This window comes from Nesoenas mayeri, assembly GCF_963082525.1.
Source record: "Nesoenas mayeri genome assembly, chromosome: 4".
NCBI lineage: Eukaryota > Metazoa > Chordata > Aves > Columbiformes > Columbidae > Nesoenas > Nesoenas mayeri.
The window spans coordinates 66,123,469-66,142,063 of record NC_137540.1 but is presented as its reverse complement, the minus strand read 5'-3'; the positions used below and the strand labels follow the sequence as shown (position 1 = coordinate 66,142,063).

Here is an 18,595-nt window from a genome sequence, read left to right as displayed (position 1 = left end):
ATCCACTGCTTGTCAACAGAGGCAGAGACCACCTCCATGGGCATGGCCAGGACAGTTGTGGTAATCCAGCAATTTTATGGTTATAAAACTTCCTTTCACTGAAGGCAGAACTTACAGATCTAGTGCTTTGAGCTGCTGCACTTCTTTTACCCCGAAAAAACTTGCTATAATTTCATCATTCCTAGCCATTAAATTTGTTTTCCATCCACACTAAAATAACAACAGCAACTTAACAACCATATTATGTTAGAATAAATGTCATGTTTGGCTTCCAGTTGCTTAACAGTGCTGTAATTTAATTGGATTTTACAAGTCCCAAAAAAGTAGAGCTTTACTTTTTTGTTTGCCAAGCAACACTATAATGCCATAGAGTGTGTTTTGGGGAAATAAGCTAAGAGGAAATTAAAGGCATCTAGTGAGTATTTGTCAAAACAAGTGGAAAAATAAATATGGATCAATCCTATGGATATCTTGAAATTTGGTGAAGTGACTATGGCATTATAGATCCATGACTTGATAATCCAACCTTGTTTGCATAAATATAAAATGCTGTGGCATGTTACCTGTGGGAGAATTTTGCAATTAATAACCAAATTTCAGCATCTGTTTTTGTCACTTATATACGCAGGAACATTTGACTTAACCAAAACATCTGGGTTTTGGCCTAGTCCTGCTTTGAAATATTTTAAATACTATTTGTATGTTTTCATTGCTGGTTTCAGGGTCAGGCTATGAGCCGTAGCATTAAACTTTTCAGAAATGTTATCGATAGACTATTCAGTCAAGGCTACACAAAACAAATTACAAGATTGTGGATGTTCTTATCCTTTTATTTTCTTCATTAAAGTGTTTTTAAAGGAGAAGCTTTAGTTTCAAAGTGTTGCAGTTTAATTGGATGTTATCTGTCAGATATTAATTATTGATGAGATGTCTGGTACACTGTGATGAAAAATAATGGGCTTTAGAAAAAAAACATGTATTTAAAACTGTTGGATTAACAAGTCATTCTGAATAAGCTTTTATGCTTGAAATACTCTACTTTGCTTTCCATTTTTCCTTTTATCTGCTTTCTTTGCTCTTCCCCTTGGAGGCAGTGAAAGTGGTCGGAGCACTCCAAGCTTATCCATGTACTCAGACAGCAAATCTTCACCTTCTGTCTATCAGCAGGCTCCTAGGCATTTCCATATTCCAGGTAGGCATTCGCTGCTTAGCTTTTGATCTTCAATTGCTGACATCTGGTTATTCTCTTCTGAATTTTTTCTTTTTTTTTGGCAATGATTTGTGAACTTTGAACTGCAATAGAAAATATGTTTGATGCGTGAAAATCTGTTGACTGTTAAACTTCGTCTCAGAAATAAAGGAGTAAGAGAGCTCTGTGCTTATGCACACTTAAAAAATTGTGTTAGAGGCGGCACATGGTGACAAATATTAAGCTTACAAAGATGCAATTATTTCTAGTGCCACAGCTGCAGGGGGTTTTGGTTTTATTTCTTTCCTTATCCATTTACTTTCTGAATTAGAGAGTCATATTAACATAGACTTCAAAAATAGCTGAAGGACTCCACTGCACCTGGAAACTCACTGTAGCTGTGTCTTTGCATATGTGCTATACTGTTTAAGTTCATGTTTATTTTACAAACACATTAAACTTATGCCCATACTGTTTAGCTGGGATAGTTTATTTATGTTTAGCTTCTGGGCTTAACGTTTTTATGAACAAACCATAATTGGGAATTACTCAGGTCCATAGTAGTGAGTAAATCTGATGTCTGTACAACATGAACTGTGGCTCTGGGGCTTTCAATAAATTTCTGGAAGGGCAAGTCAGCTATACAATTCAAAATATAGACAAACTATAGAATTCCCTGTAAGAATATTGGGCATTTCCAGTATAAACATCTATATCTAAACATGTACACTTTCTTCATAATTAATGGGAAAATCCCTTTTCAAGTGTGACTATTATAGTAGTCTGTTGTACATTTATGTCAATTTTATTTTAAGCAGTGACAAGTGTAGCCAATTTCTCTTTGATGTCTCTGGAATATACATTGGTAGTGCAGATATAAGCACCTACATTTCAGCAAATGGATGCCACTCAAGATGTCGTAAAGCATTTTGAGGGACTTAGCGGGGAATATGCTGCATAGGTAGGTATAGCCCATGTTTTAAATACATAAAGATGATGGGTAAGGCTTTATTCTCTTGTAATAGCCAGTGAATGAGAAAACAGTGAATAATGAAAGCATAGTCTTTGCTCAAGTGTTTGCATTTTAGTGTTGATGAGAAGAGACAAGAGCAGCATGGTCTGAACTGCTTACTTACTCTTTTATTCTTTCCTTTATCTTCCTTCTTCCTCAGACACTGGTGTAAAAGATAACATCTATAGGAAACCTCCTATCTACAAACAGCATGGTACAGTCTGCTTTTCTCTCTAGCAGTTTCCTCTATGTGTCTGTATGTATACTGACTTCCAAACCAGTTTGCTATAGTCTGTGCATTACATTATGTTCTTATAATCGCAAACAGAAAAGGAAAAAACAAACAAACAAACATGAAAATTAAATAACATTTTGTATAACATGCAGTCCAAGGATTCAGTAAGTTCTCTAAAACTGGAATAATGATATTTTGATTTGTCTTGGAAATTCAGAGCTGATACTGACTTCAAAGCAGTTTTCTTATTTATGGAATGAGGTAAAACATGTAAATGTTGAAGGTTGCTTTCCTGTTTTCAGACCATGCCTTGGGATATATAGTTTTTGTAAATAATTCTGGCTTCTGCATTGTTGGGAAAAAAATGTTCATTGATAAGCAGTGTATATGAAATATCTGCTTTTCATGTTCACATTCTTCAATCTGTAAAATATCAAGGACAAATGTAGTCACACCGTGGCTACACCGTAACGTCAGAAAGATACAATTGGAAAACCTTTGGTAGGCCCAGCAATGAGATTCTTGTCTGAGTTTTTGAACAACAGAAAGAAATATGTGATGTTTTATGCCATGGAGATTCTGACGTAAGACCCTAGTCAATATGAAAAATAGAAATATAAAGTCTGCATTCTTCTATTATTATTTTTGGTGTATATTTCACTAATTAACATTAATACAATTTCCATGTTGGTGTCAGTGCCTACTGTGTTCTCAGTGATGTTTGACAATGACCTTGATTCATGGTACAAGATTAGCGACAGAAAATTCATTTTCTAAACTGAATTCCACTCTTAATATTTGTGAACAAATATATAGGTATTCTGCTGCAATAAGGATGCCTGAAAAGTGCAGAAATACATTTCTGCTTTAAAGAGTCATGAGTGGTATACTCCAGTACTCAGAAGCAAAGGACAAAAATAAAAATAAAATATGTGATATAAATCTGCCCCACACCAAAACCTTTAATCATGATCGTACCCCTGTTTGGGAACAAGCGAGAGAATAAAATAAACATGAGAGATGGAGAAAAGAAGGCTGAGGGGAGACCTTATTGCTCTCTACAATTACCTGAAAGGAGGTTGTAGCATGGGGGCTGTTGGTCTTTTCTCCCAAGTAGCAAGTGACAGGACAAGAGGAAATGGCCTCAAGTTGCACCCGGAAAGGTTCAGATTGGATATTAAGAAACATTTCTTCACTGAAAAGTTCACCAAGCATTGGAACAGGCTGTCCGGGGAAGTGGTGGAGTCACCATCCCTGGAGGTGTTTAAAAGACGTGTAGATGAGGCTCTTAGGGACATGGTTTAGTGCTAGAATTAGGTTATGCTTAGACTCGATCTTGAGGGTCTCTTCCAACCAAAATGATTCTATGTTCATCACACTGTGAGCTAAGGCACTTGGTGGATGAAAGTACATATCTTCGGGGATACAGGTGGGAGGACAAAGTTCTGCCACTATTTGGATAAAGTTCTAGTTTGGTTCTGATACAGTGATAGAAGAAAGAAAATTGTCAGCTGACATCTCCCAGGTGAGCGAGTCAGCCTGTGCACGTGCCCTGTAACTGGTACTTCATGCTGAAGTGACTGCACGTTCCGATCATCCAGATTTTGACAACCTCTATGTTTTTTCTGGGTATGGTTTTGAGCAAAGTCAGACTTGGTGACATTTCAGTGCACTTCAGATGTTGGTCTTTGACAGACACTTTCTGCTCATCTTGGACAAACCCATGTTACATCTTAGGCAAAAAGATAGTATCTGTTTACTTTAGTGCTTGATGTAGTGTAATCTGCCAACTTTATAGTCTTCCCAAGCTCTCTAATTCCTTCTTGTCTTTAGATATACAAATCATTTGAGGCAACTATTCTACTGATAAAGGAAAAAGTTGATTACTATAGTGAGGTTTGAAAGATCATGAGCAAATGCCAAGTTCCAGTCATCTAGTGTAAATTACCATAGTTTCACTGATTTTTCAGAAGCCGATGATATGGCTCCAATGTCCTGTATCCTGGTTGTGTCATTTAATTTTAGAGATATTTTTTGTTTGCAAAGAGGATTCTAAGCAACAGCTTTTTTTCTTCCAGAAGAGGCATTTTTATATCAATTTTCCATTCATCAGATATGCAGTCGAAGTCTGAATTAGGTCAACTTTGCTCTGCTGTGTGTTCCTCATAATTACTGGAGTGAGTGGAGAATTTAATTATCGAGTCAGCAATCTCTATAGGTTAACAAAAATATATGTTTTTAAACTTTCTTGCATAGATTATAGGTGTTCTGAAAGGTTGAGTTCAAAATACATGCTCATTGTTTTTCTACTGAAGAATAAAACATAATTTACTCTAACTCAAAAAAAGAAATCCTTCCAATGAAAAATAAATAAAAATTTACCTTTATTTTGGAAGAGCTCCCAGTTAAAGCGTGAACACACAAGCAACTGATGATTCAGTTTCTCAAGCTGACAGGACACTGAACTGATAAATGCTGAAAAGGAGCCAGAGAACATTCCTTCGTTAAAGAGACCAAGTTTGAACAAACAAGCACAAAAATGTTCTTTAAAACAAAAACTTCAAGCAGCTCTTCCAAAACATTTGGCTTTAAAAGGTTTCAGTTACAGCAGTGCCCAACAGATCTGCTGTAGCTACAGCTTCTGTGTTTCTATTATAAACAGTCAACTTCAGAATGAAAAAACGGTGGTGGAAGAACGAGACACACAAGAGTTCCGGCTGAGAGACAAGGTCAGAAAGTGAAGGGTGCAGGAGCCTGCATGGTCATTCTTGTATGTGTGTTCCGGTTTCAGAGATATTTGAACATCATTCAAAGTTTAAAAAAACTTGAAGAGGTTTGCTCCTCAGCAATATTACCACTCATCCATGTGAAACAAGCTGTTCACACTTGGGTTCAAAGGAGAACCGAACATCCCTTGCAGCAGTGAAGCTAATGCTCAGTACTGGTGAATTTCAGGCTACTTGGATTTATCTGCCAACGATGTGTTCTATAAAGGACTCTGAGGAACTCGGAAGGGACAGGTCTTCATGGGCCTCATCAGTTTTGGTTGTACTCCTCTGGATCTCTGTATAAAACCTTGATGTTACAGTTTGAAGTCAGATGCTCTGAAGATCTCGTGGAACATCTGAAATCTTTGAGTAATGGTTTGGATTAAATTTGTTTTCCTTTAAAACATCAATGTCCTGAAAGAAAACCCATTTCCAAAAAGGCATCAGATTCTCTATATGGATTTCTGATGTAGTGAGAGCAAGATCCATATCTGTAACCTGGAACAACTCATTGACTGGTATGCTCCCAAAACACCAGTGAACCAGGTTTAAGTACTTCTTGGAACATAGAGACTTTACTCTTCATCTGTCATATATGGATATTGATATTTCTTTCTCAGAGAAGCAGGTTACCACCTTGGGAAAATGCCCTGGTCAGGATGCTATTAGCTAACTGTGAAAACTTCAAGTTTTTTCATAAAGCTGTTTTAAGTTATGACCCAGTTTTGGTTTGCCACATTAAATTGAGAGGAAAAAAAAGAACAACCAACTGAACAAAAACTCTACAATTACCAACTTTCACCTCTAACCCATAGGTTTTTTCCTTACTGCAATTTGTCGTTTTTTAAGGATTACCTCCCCAACAAAACCAGTGAAGGTCAGGATGTAAGCTGTATAATGGCACCAGAAAATAAAACTGAATGGCACTGAAATGCTAATGCTGGTGGCCTTTTGTCTATGTTGTTTAGATGGAGGGCAGATCCTCTGCAAACAAGCTGGCTGGGGAAGCACAGGGGGCAGAGTTGTTCCCAACTTGGGGGAGTGTTACAGCACTCTAATGGAGCAACTTGATCTTTTCCTCGCCTCTGTCCCTGAGAGTCTAATTTGAGCCTTAACTTTTGTATTATCATACTATTTTTATTAATAATAAATGTTTTCTGTCTGCATTGTGTTGCATGGGGCGCTTGTGTTAGCCTTGTGCTCAGGCATTGCAAACAACACCTGTTGTTAGGATGACTTGTCATGGGCCTAAAATTATGCTAGATCATTGCATTACTCCAGTTTTGTACCATTAAACTCTCCCCAAAATAAAGTGATATTACACAACGGCAAGTAGGACTCAAATTTTGGGAAGCTATCTGTAATGGTGTGAAATTTTGGACAAAATTGTTCTGTAAAATTCTGAGGTAAAATTCAGTGTCTGGAACAATACTCTAGGACATAAAAGACAAGGAAAAGCACTTTTGATGGATGAGAATCATCTAATGAATAGCTTTTAGGGTTTTGGAGTTTTTCTTCTCAGCATGTTGGAAAGTTACAAAAAAAATAAACCAACAGTAAAATATCAGCTTTTTTTTTTTTTCTTAAAAGACTCTTAAGAAGGGAGTGTAGTCAGAAAAGTGGTTGGTCACAGAATTGTGAATTTTTGAGTCTGACACAACCTCTCTTGCAAATTTCATTGAGATAATATTGCCCATCCTTTAGGGGAACACAGGAGGCCCAGGTGTGCAGGCCACAACTTGTAATCATATGTACTTTCATGGTCATGGTAACACAGAAGAATGGAGAAATTACTGCACTGTGTGCAGTGACCATATAAATCTGTCCCTAAGTTATGCTTATGATGTAGGTTCTTTCCCTCCATTCATTTCCCATAAATAGTTTCTTCCTAAAAAGATAGGTTCAAAATCCAGCACGAGTAGATTGTCTAAATTCACTGTATGCCTGAAGAATGAGAATTATTGTAATCATTTGTGAAACCATAGCTCTACAGATCAAATTTTATGCCCAGCTCTATTTTTGTATTGTCTTTGTTTCGTTGTTTGTTTGGTTTGGTTTGGTTTCTTTGCTTTTATTATTAGATTGTTTGTGGTTTTTTTCTCTTAAAAATATTTGGAACATAACCACTGCGAAAACAGAAGACAAAAAAGTTGTAATCTGTTCTAATGTTTTAAATTAACTTAATCTTCCAGCAGCAAGAAGATCAGAAGGAGAGGATGGAAGCTTGGATCAGGACAGCAAGAAGGTAATGATCAGGAAGGACAAAAAGGAGTTTATTGATCTTTCTTAAAGCAGATGTTTTTTAAAACATGTTCATACATAAAGATATGCTTTCATATAACTTCAATAATCATTACTACTCTTAGGTTTTTCCAAGAAGATATAGAAAAGCTTAATCCAGAGAGTTTAGAATATATATTCTTCAGTAAAGAAAGAAATAGGGATATTGAGATTAAGAGGAATAAGCTTGTCACTCAGTCTCAATATATACACTGGTGATTCAGCTAAGCCTGTGGACTTTTACTTAGGATGCATATTAACATACAAGAAAAACATTAAGAGAAGATTCATTATAAGAAAATAACAGAGTACAGAGTCTGAAGTGTAGCACAGTGATCAGCATAAAGAACAGAGAAACTGTCCTCAGCCCAGCTGAAAGTTAAAAGTTTTTGGTAGCTGTGGCATCTAATGTAGTCCCATGATATAGTCAAGTTTTAGCATTTGATAAAGGATGGTACAAATTGCAATGAGTATAAATACACAATCAATTCACAAGACTTCGCAGACAGGTGAAGCAGGAAAGCTACATTGAGATATTAAATCCTGAATCCTATAATGGGCTTCTACTCTCTCCAGCTAAAGACCAGTTGGCTTATTCTGAAAGGGGATATGGACACCAGAACTAATTCCCCTGATTCAGAGACCCGGTCCTTGTCTCTTACTGCCGGAACTGACAGAGAAAACTTCCCGAGGGCGCAGGAGGGCACGACTGCCGGCTACTCCCGTGAGTACTGATGCCTGTGTGCAGTAGACCGGATGGTAGTACCAGGCAGATGGTTGATTAGTGCTAATCACTCCTTGATACATGCTATGTATTTTGAATATTAGTAGAGTCATTTCTCTTATATCGTGATAAAGCATGAAGATCACTTTCCTCTATAGATAAAGTTAGAGTAAGCATTTTTTAATATTTCTCACAATTACAAGTTCACAGAAACTTTCCAGATATAAAACCATTAGGTAAACAGGTGGAATAATGGGATAATTGTGTTCCTAGATACTGGTCTGAAGACCATATATCCGTGTTTGCAGTGAGTACCAAAAGCATGTTGTACGCACCTCTTACTCCACATTTCAGCATGTCAGGCAGTGAAGGAAATGATCATGACAATTGAATCTGAATTCTACTTTTAGATTACATAAATGACAAAAAATAGATTAAATTAATTTTAACAGATAACTGGGCCATTCCTTTCCCCGTCTCCTTCACTTTACACCATATAACAGTAGCAGGTCATCTGGGGTAAACAACTTGGGGAAGCAGTTTTCCAAAAGAATGCATCCAATGCGAAGCATGTCCGGCAGCAGGGCTTGGATGTCACTCTTGTGGGTATTTTGGTAATATGATAGCTGGCTCCATCAACTTATATTAAGGAAATTATGGCTTAGCTATGCAAGGAAGAGGAAAAACAGATGCTACAAAGTCTGTCACAAGGCTGTAGCAAGATAGAGAAGTTATTTTGGATCATCAGTCTTTCTGGTCTAACCTGAAGGGATTTGGTTCCTTAGTCCACACCAGACATTGCATACATGTGCATGAGGTGTGTTGTAGGATTCCTTGTGCAGGAGCAACCAAGTCTGGCCACCTCACAAGGTTTAAGTCATTGCCCAGAAATGAACACCTAAACTTTTCATTGTACTGCACACATCAAGCATGTTTGGAAGCTTCCTGGAGTTGATGTGATGCTTTTTTACATATGTATTGAGAGAGTAGTGGTTTTGTGCAAATGTTAATTTGGGAGAAGTATGTAGCACACCAAGAACAGTGTTATACAGGAACAGCATATGGTGTAAGTTTTTAGAATATTGCAACACCTGTCACTCTTTTATACCAGCCAGCATTTATTTTATGGTTTTATTATTATTATTATTATTATTATCTTAGGAATGTGGAGCTATTAAAACTAGGAACATCCTAAGTAATTCCTTCTTGGAGGGGCTAGCAGGCATCAGACTGTGAACCTCTGGTGATGTGTCCAAACATACTGTGCAAACAGTCTTGCATGCATCTGTCCAGCTTCTGTGCAAACCATGAAAGGGTTACTCTGCTCAAGAAGATATTTAGCCACTTTACGTTAGCTATATGCCCAGAAGAATACATCTGACAGCAAAGCACAATGATATGAGGCTTGTGTACTTAGCAAGCATCTAGAGTGGAACTTGCATCTCCTTACATCCTCATTTATTAATGTGTCTTGTTTCTGTACGCATAGATGTTTAATAGATAATCTTTTACCATAATTCATAATTTTAAATGTCACATATTCAGGAAAGCAGACATCTCATGAGCTCTGTAACCCTTGCTGTTCACACATCCCTAATGTGCTGAATAACAGCCTCAGAGTATCCAGGTTAGAGTGTTATACTGGAAAAAGCAGGAGCTGTACCCACGCAGAGACTGGCTGATGTTCAGATAGTGCCTAATTAGAGATAAAGATTGCTTTATCTTTGCCAGCTACTCCAGAAAATTTCCTGGAATAGTACAACTGCAGTTGGATGTGATAATGAGCAGTATGTGGTTGTTGTATTTTAGTGTTGTATTTTTTATTTATATTAAAAAGGTTTAATTTTGCAACTAAATTCATGGGAAGTGGAAGCTAAGTGAAATACAGTTTTCACTGGAGTTAGTGGCTCTTTTCTTGCTAGCTTTTTGGGGCTATTTCAGCTTTTATTCGCCTCTTCACATTTTTCCAGCCAGCCACACGATGTCACTTGCGCCCACAGATGTGGCTTAGTCCTGGCAGCCTGGAAGGCAGCTCCTCAGCTGACAGGTGCTAAAGTCAGTTGTGTTTGTTTTCAAACCGTAGTCTTTACCTTGGTGCATTTTTCCCTGGTAACTGAGTAATACTATTTGGCGATACAACAAAACCATCCCACCGATCTTCTCTGTAGCCAAGAGGTGAAGAAAGTGAACTTTGCACTGATGTTAACATCGGCATCTTTTTCCAGGCAGGACTAGAGATGACAATTTTGTTGCAGATACATTCGCTCTGTCTCAAAGGTGTTATAGTCTTTGCCCTCTGGTGTTGTTACCATTCAGATAACAAGCAATGATAAGTTTCCGGTTTCCAAACTGGAATAGGTAAGGGATCCATCTAATACAGTGTTCATCATTATGTCTCTGTGTCAGATGTGGAAACCCTCTGAAGGACTGAAAACAAAAGTTATGCCTGTAGTTTATAGCACCCTTTAGGTGGTGGTTGACTATAGTTCTGAGACACCTCTTGCTTTTATAGATCATCTACATTTTGCTAGCTTAAATAAGTCAAGCTCATCATTCTTTCCTGCAATGAGCTTTCATTGCGCCAGTTATTCTGTAGATCACTGGTCTGGTGGAGTTAATTTAAAGCCCTTGAATACAAAAGATATCCCCAAGATCTCCTGTCACTGCCTGAAAATACTACAATTATTCCCATATCTTGTTTGTATCAGGACAGATATTTCCAACTTTGGGTTATTTTTACACCTATATTAGCAGCTCAAGGTCATAATTGAGCTGTGTATCTAAGCCTATCTCCTTCTCCGTCATTTACAAATGATAAGCTCTCAGTTTAAATAGTAGAAATTTAGGGTATTTCTTAGTCTCCAAGTACAAGACTTTTCCCATGAATTGTTAAATATGCCATTTATATTACACAAATGTTCAAAGTTATCCCAGTTCTTTATGATCTCCTGATCCTCTTCTACATTGGTAGTGCTTTATAATTTTGTGTAGACAGCAAAGTATGTTAGCCCATTATTATTTTTAGTGTCCAGATTATTAGCGAAAACATTAGGCAGTTCCAACTCAACACTGGTCCATGTTGACACTTTTCTGTATCAGCTCTGCTCAGTTCTTACTACTCATTTCTTACATTTCAATATTTTCTTTCTGACCCTATAATTCCTCTGATAAACTCCATCTTCTTCAGATTTTCATTTAATTTCATGTGCAGCCAAATACCAAACACTTTAATGATATCACATTAGATGAGATCAAATAAAATTTATGTTGTGCAGAAGTTATTCCTCTTAACAAAACAAGCTAGCAAGCAAGTCTGACACTGTGTCTTTAACTTATGTCAAACCATTTAAAATCTATGTGAGTGTAATTGATTTTCTGTTTACTTTGATGATTTTGTTCAATCTTTCCTTAATTTTTCTGCTGGAAGCAAACTGATAGTTCCTTATCTTTTCCCACTCTTAAATATAAAAACTGTAGTTGCTGTTCCCAATGGTAAGAGGTACTGGCCTTGCAATTCAATGTGACCTTATCACTCCTGTTTAAGTACATGAAGTGCTTTGAATTATGACTGTGACTCCTTGGTGTACCCTTATTCCATTTGGTTTCCCTGCTTGCTCAGTACTCTACTTTTTGTTCATAAAAACAGAGGTGAAATACTCCTTCAGTATTGGAGCCCTGCCTAGGTTACCTTTCACCCCTCCCCGTGATCCTGTTTCTTCTTTCCTTGTTCTCTTTTTATTTGGATAGCTGGAGAACCTTTTGCTATTTGTTTTAATATCATTTTCAGTATTTAACTCAGCTTGACTTCTGGCAGTTCTCACTTTATCTCAGCACATTGTGAACTCTTTGCTGATCCATCTTTTGTTTTTTCTTTCTGTATGCTTATTCCTAATCATCTCCTTAGGGTATTTATTAATCCAGTGGGGTCTGGATTCCCTTCCTGCATTCCCCTTTGGACACAGATTGCTAACATTTTTGACAGAAAGAAATATTGTACATTCAGTTCTCTATCTTGAAACATTCTTGAGTGTTTACACTCATGGATTTGCTTTATCCACTGTCATATCTTCATTTATGCTTCTTTTTTTCCAATTGAAGCAGTAGAAGTTTTAAAGAAAGCAAAATAATTTTTTATTTTTGTTTTAAGTTGTATGATACCAGCCCTTCTTTTTTAAGAAACAAAAGCAAAACCAGACGGCATATACCTTGATCAAAAGTGATGTAACTCTCAGATGCTGGTACGTTTAATCCCATTTTCTAGTCATGGTTTAACACCAAGTTGGAGGGCAAGCTCTCAAATCTGCTTTGCCTCACATAGCTGCTTAAGGCTTCTGTAACATGAGTCCCACAACTCTCTTTATGTCACGCCTGGTAAGGTGAGTGCATCCTGGCATGCTGTTATGTATAGAGATTGTTACACACGTTCATGTACATTAAATACAGAGAAAAGGTGAGCACTGCTCGGTTATATTTCATCTGGTTAATAGAATGTACATATTGATCTTGTAATTGCTATTTCTGGTGGTTTTCTTGAATTCTGTGGTTTAGTAGCCTGTAAATGATTTATAAAAATAATATAGCTGTATGTTATGTCTCTTATAGGATTTCCGTATTCTAAATCTGCTTCTCTACCTGGCTATGGAAAGAATGGCTTACATCAGGTAGGTATACATTTATAGGCATTCTCCAGGCAATAGTGTATCATAAATAGGCAGCTTAGTATTTAGTTGAAAATCTACTCATTAATAACACTTCAAAGGTGTTTTGACTGCCAGCCCAGTCTGACAGATTGATACCCTATGCGGGTTACAGTTTGTCTGTCTGCAAGAATAAGACAGACTGAGGCTTCTCCTTTTAATTGTGTGTCTCATGAGCATTAGGAGTCTTGATTCTCCTCCCAAAACAAATGAAGGTCCAAAATGTACAGGCTGCACATATTAATAGATCACAGTATAGCTTGAATTAATGATAAGAGAGGGTTAGGCTTATAATTAGGCAAAGGTGGAGCAGCCCTCATCCATTGCATTTCTTGAACCATCTGTTCTATTTTTTCCTGGTGTGCATGTATGTATGTATAAATGTATATATTTATGTATGTATAAATATGTATATATATAAGTGTATATAGACACAGTCATCATACTTCTAAGGTAGGGAGCAACACAAAGAGAATGGCAGGCAGCAATCTAGAAAGCAAAGGGCACAACAAAATTATGATCAGATCAGCCTAGGGGTTCTTCTTCTAATCCTTTATTATATTTTGTGCAAGTCCTCAGGAAAAAGGTATATTTGACACTGTGGTGTCTCTTTCTTGCTGGCATCCAGCACTATGGGTTCTCAGCTACAAACCCAGGATGGTTAATAGTGGTAAGTTTTCAATACATAGATGCGTAGGCACTTAGATTTTGAAGAATGATTAGTGTCTAAATTACATGGACAGGACCTCATTCAAATTCCCTGCTTTCTCCAAAGGAAGATGTGAAAGCTGCAAATGTACATGAGCATGTAAACTTCCCTGGTGATAAGAGTCAAACTACAGGTCATTGGAAGGAGTTAAAAGAAAACAACTTTCAGGAAGTAGCTAAACTGATTTTTCAGCAGCTGTCAAAATGTCCATCCTTTTGAGATAATATTACAAAAGTAATTGAACCTGCATTGCTTCAATACCTGACCGCTTGAATTCCTCTCTGAAGGGACCAGTGGCACTGCAACTTGATCAAACGAGGTCTGGGAATTTGAAAGGGTGTAGATCATCCTTCCCATACTTAGGAATCAACAGCTTTTTTCTGCCTTTTCAGAAAAACTGTTACCAGTAACCCGAACTGAGTGAGGGACCGATTTGTGCCCAGCCACTGCACTGGTGAGGGGCTGAAGCCATCAGAAGGCTTCAGAGAGATGAGGCCAAAGCAAACTCCATCAGCACTGGAGTTTGCTGTGCTTGCAGACTGCAATGTGATATGAGCACAGCAGATGGCAGCATTTGTCCCATCTAAAGGGTCCAACCTCACAGGGATAACTGTAGGAAAGCTGAAAAGGTTGCTCATGGTGAAATCCTTGAGGCCAAAATTCTTCTCAGAATGGATGTCCTCTGTTTGGATTGCAGGTTCATACCGACTTCTGTGGTTTCTTATTTTTAATCAGCCATCCCAGTGCTGCATTACAAAATAAACCAAAACCAAATAGGGAGCTTTGGAGATTATCCTAAGTGTAGCTGTGCACACCATTCATACCCTAAACAAGCAAAAATGAGACTCAGGAAAAAAAAATCATATAACAGTGCTTTTCTGATCTCCTGTAATATTTGTCATCATAGAATTTGCCAGCAAAGAGAAAAGACTGAGTCAAACAAAGCTATGGCACATGCACACAGTTCTCCCTGGTCTTAGTGGTTTCAGCAGTGTAAAGTAGAAAGCAAAACGAGGCAAGTTTCAGTGCAGCATAAGTGATCTGGTCTGCTGTGACAACTGCAGTAAAATGTCTGCATCACAGGAAAAGGTAATTTCAGTTAGAACTTTAGTGCCAGATCTTCAAACAAGAGTGCCTGGTGGCTTTCTGACACCATTCTGCCTTATTGAAAGCTGCGAGGAATCAGGGCTCGAAAATACCCAGAAATCTTAGCGATGTGGTGGGTTGATATGACACTGCAATCTGGGGCGATACCCAAGCTCCAGCTTTAGCTGCTCTGTGAGAGTTCACAGCGCAGGCAGCAAACTACCCCTGCAGTGCCTCGGAGGAGCCGGGCACCCCACGCTCCATCCTCTCCTGCAGGCAGAGCTCCATCTCTGCAGCCACAGATCGGAGGGTGTTGTGAGCACATAGGACTCCTGCCTTGAGCAAGTGGGTGAAGTTGGAATGAAACTTCATTGTCATTCTCTCTTGCAAAGATCCGTGTTTTGATTGTGTGGTACCAGCTGGTTTTCTTTTTTCTTGCAACAAGGTCCAGGGTGGTTTTGTAGTGTATTTTGCTGCTACATTGATTCTTTCTTTCTCTTTCAGCCTGAAAATATGGGCCAATATGAAACGGACCAGGAGGCGAGCTGGGGGATGAAAGGTACGTTGCAATATCATTTCCATTCCAATTCCTGTTTTCTTCCTTTGAGGATGCCCATTAACATATGGCTGTAAAGGGGTACTATTCTGAGATCTTCCTGTAGTTTGCATAATAATAACTAGATAGAGACCCAGCTCAGTATCATGTGTATCACAAAGAATCTTCTTTTTATCTCACCAAACATAAAAGCCTGACCAAAGCCCTGCATCATACAGTGATGCAATGATGTTGAGTCAATCCCAGTATCCTCAATACGTGGCAAGAGCCTCTGGTTCTCTTTGCTTAGCAGGTGGTGGTGTCATATCAAACAGAGGAAGAAATTTAAGATAATCACTCCTTCAAGATGTATCTAATAAAAAAATCCATTGTGCTTCTTGTTTGTGCTACAGTGTGATTAAATGTACAGAATTCAACAAGTAGAATTTATTTGCATTCATTTTTTTTATTACAGTTTAAGTGGACTATGAACTTAACATGGAGCTTGGGTTGGAATTTTCAAAAGAGCTGATCAATTTAGGAACATGCATCTACTCATGAGGAAGAGCAGGATTTTGTTTCCAAGACAATTAATCTTGTTTTAAAAATCTTACTCTAATGCTTCACTTCGTGCCTCCGCGTTGATACACATCTTTGTCTCTATATTTGAATAGTTTAAAGTAAAGATTTTGAAAAGTAGACTTATCTCTGGTTTCATTTCAGACCATAAAAAGGTCTACAGAAACATACTGATTATCCTGATTGCGTTTAATCGTCAATGTGAATAGATGACCTTGTTGTAGGCAAATAATATATAGTCATATATGGACCTAACTAGAATACTCTTGTGCTAGTTTAGATCCAGGAATCATTGTCTTTGCACCTCCAAATAATTTCTTCATTATCATTATTCCCACTATAGTCAGCCCACATGTAGGATGTTGGCATCTCGGATATTGTATTAACTCAATGGTTTTCATATATGTTCCCAAACTGACATGCCTGTAATAATCCATATATTTTAACTATTTTCAGTAAAGGACAACAAGGGCAGGGCTGTTGGGTGACAGACTGACTTAACTCTACACAAAAACCTCCTGTAAAAAGAAATGGCCAGTTTTGCCAGACATACTCACTGTGTAGCCCAATGACATCAGGAGATGGATTTTCTGTGATAAGCCTGTAATTTCAAGGGCTATTGCTTTGGTAATAAACAGTGTTATAGACACTCAGAGCATGGGAGTCAAATGCTTACTATGCATGCAGTTATCCAACAACTATTGAGAAGAGAGAAATGTAGTAGCATAACAAACTGCTGGTGTACTGACATGTTCATTGTGTTGAGTCCAAAAGAAGCCTATAAATTCTAAACTGTGAACCTGTTCTCGTTCTCTTGCAGAATACAAGGTAAGAAGGGCTTTTCCAACACTGGAAGAACAATCAGATTCAGCACTTCCTAGCAAGGTTACATGTGTTCCTTTTTTTATTTTATTTTGTTAATTTTTGTCCCAGTGAAATATTTGTCAAATCAGGATGCAAGTATGTACCATTTAAATTAGTAAGTTACCCACACTGTCACTTCCACACATCAGAATCAGATTGGGCTGGAGTTCATATGCTCTTGTCTTTTTAACAGATTTATCCTTATGAAACGCTTATTGTAACAAACCGAGTTCGTGTGAAATTGCCTAAGGATGTGGACAGGACCAGACTGGAGGTAGGAATGATGTTTGCTTGATGGCTTTGCAAGTCCTAGTCTTGTTTGTTTACAATCTTAGATGTTCCTGTGCCCAAGTAATAGCAATGAAAAAGAAGGAAGAGAGGAATAACAGTATATATTATATATAATTTCAAAACACCGGTATATAGGCAATTTAACTAAAAAAGAATAGCAAAAAACCTGCCCAGTGTCTGACGAGATGGTGTTTTACAAAGATACTGATGAAACCCATTAGTTTTGGATAACTATACAGGATATTGAAATTCAGAATCGGGCAGGTAGAAACTTGAGGGTTTTTAATTCCTGTTAAAAACACGCTCCTAGAATAACCTGCGTATTATAAAACAGCTCAATTTATCCTGCAAATATATGGACCTATGTTTCTGATCCATTACCTTATTCTGCCTCTCCTTTGGCTGTGTGATCCATGGTCACTGTGCTCTAGATTTGCTGTAGCGTTCACCTCTCTCACAGAGTAGTAGTATAAGCTGGAGAAATACAGATACAATTTATCACAGATGACACCCTAGTTTCCAAAGGCCAAATCCTGGAATTGGTGTTCAGGCAAAATTCATGAGGATGATTTTTTTTTACTGAGTAATGACAGGACTGAATAAAGGCTCAGCTAAATTATTAAACAAACATATCTTTGTGTGAATTACTATTAAGGAGAAGACAGTTCAATACAAATTGTGTGGTTAGCAATGTTGGACCTTTGGGAAGATTTATTTTTATTTATTTATATATTTATATATTTATATATTTACTGTATTTTTACTTGATAATGTGACACGAAAAGAAGAAACTTTAATCTTAGAGCACAATAAAAAAACCCCAAACCTATGAAGCAGCAGATAGCTCCTCATTAAAGATCAAGCTTGTTTTTTTAAAATTGTTTACCAAATTCTTACAAATGTAGTATATATTGGAAATGGTGTATGTTCTTAAATACTTCAATGTGCTTGTTGCTTGATTGCCCAGTAACTGCGATTGATTTGATTGTAAGAAAAAAGGAGCCACAAATATGTGCTGTTTTAAGCCTGCTGTATAGCAAGGCATGATAGCAATGATAAAAAGCATAATGAGTCCAGAAAAGGGAGCAGGGAGTTGGAGGGACACTCATCTGGACAGTTCCTATAAAGGATTCTTTTATATACACGCACATATATGGGTGTGTGTATGTTAAAAAAATAGTCTTTGTTTAAACACATCAGGCTGGTCTGAATAGCAAATACAGCTCTAAATTGCTTTTTTAAGACGACGTATAGTTTGCTTTGGATGGATCATGCCTGTCCTGGCTGCCATTATCTGTAACTTGCTCACTGTCCTCAGCTGGGATCGCTGTTTGTTCAACACTGGAGCTGCTCACTCTGCCTCACACCAGGTGCAGCCCAGTGCCTGGTGGCTCAAGGAGCCCAACCACTTCAAAGATCTCACAGAGGTTTGCAGAAAGAACAATAAACAAGATCTGCTTCAAGCCTGCATCAGGAAAGCGATAAGGAGACCAGGCGTATCCTGCAGAATGTTGCACTGTGTTAAACATGTATGCCTGCAGGACAAATTCCTTTGGAGACCATCTTATGTTTATTAGGGATTGATAGGTTTTCAAACAATTAAATTAGCAGTGTTTTAATAGGATT

The 18,595-nt window shown here is 37.7% G+C and overlaps 1 protein-coding gene across 1 annotated transcript in view; it reads left to right on the top strand.

Annotated features, from left to right (window-relative positions):
• The window catches only part of ABLIM2 (actin binding LIM protein family member 2), a gene marked incomplete at both ends in the record, with an annotated part of 106,611 nt that overhangs the window by 76,821 nt on the left and 11,195 nt on the right, over positions 1–18,595 (top strand). The window contains 8 exons of the mRNA XM_080344404.1: positions 1,091–1,192; positions 2,362–2,415; positions 7,397–7,449; positions 8,061–8,208; positions 12,811–12,869; positions 15,205–15,259; positions 16,635–16,699; positions 16,872–16,952. Coding sequence (XP_080200530.1) covers positions 1,091–1,192; positions 2,362–2,415; positions 7,397–7,449; positions 8,061–8,208; positions 12,811–12,869; positions 15,205–15,259; positions 16,635–16,699; positions 16,872–16,952 — 617 coding nt within the window. The remainder of the gene's footprint in view (positions 1–1,090; positions 1,193–2,361; positions 2,416–7,396; positions 7,450–8,060; positions 8,209–12,810; positions 12,870–15,204; positions 15,260–16,634; positions 16,700–16,871; positions 16,953–18,595) is intronic.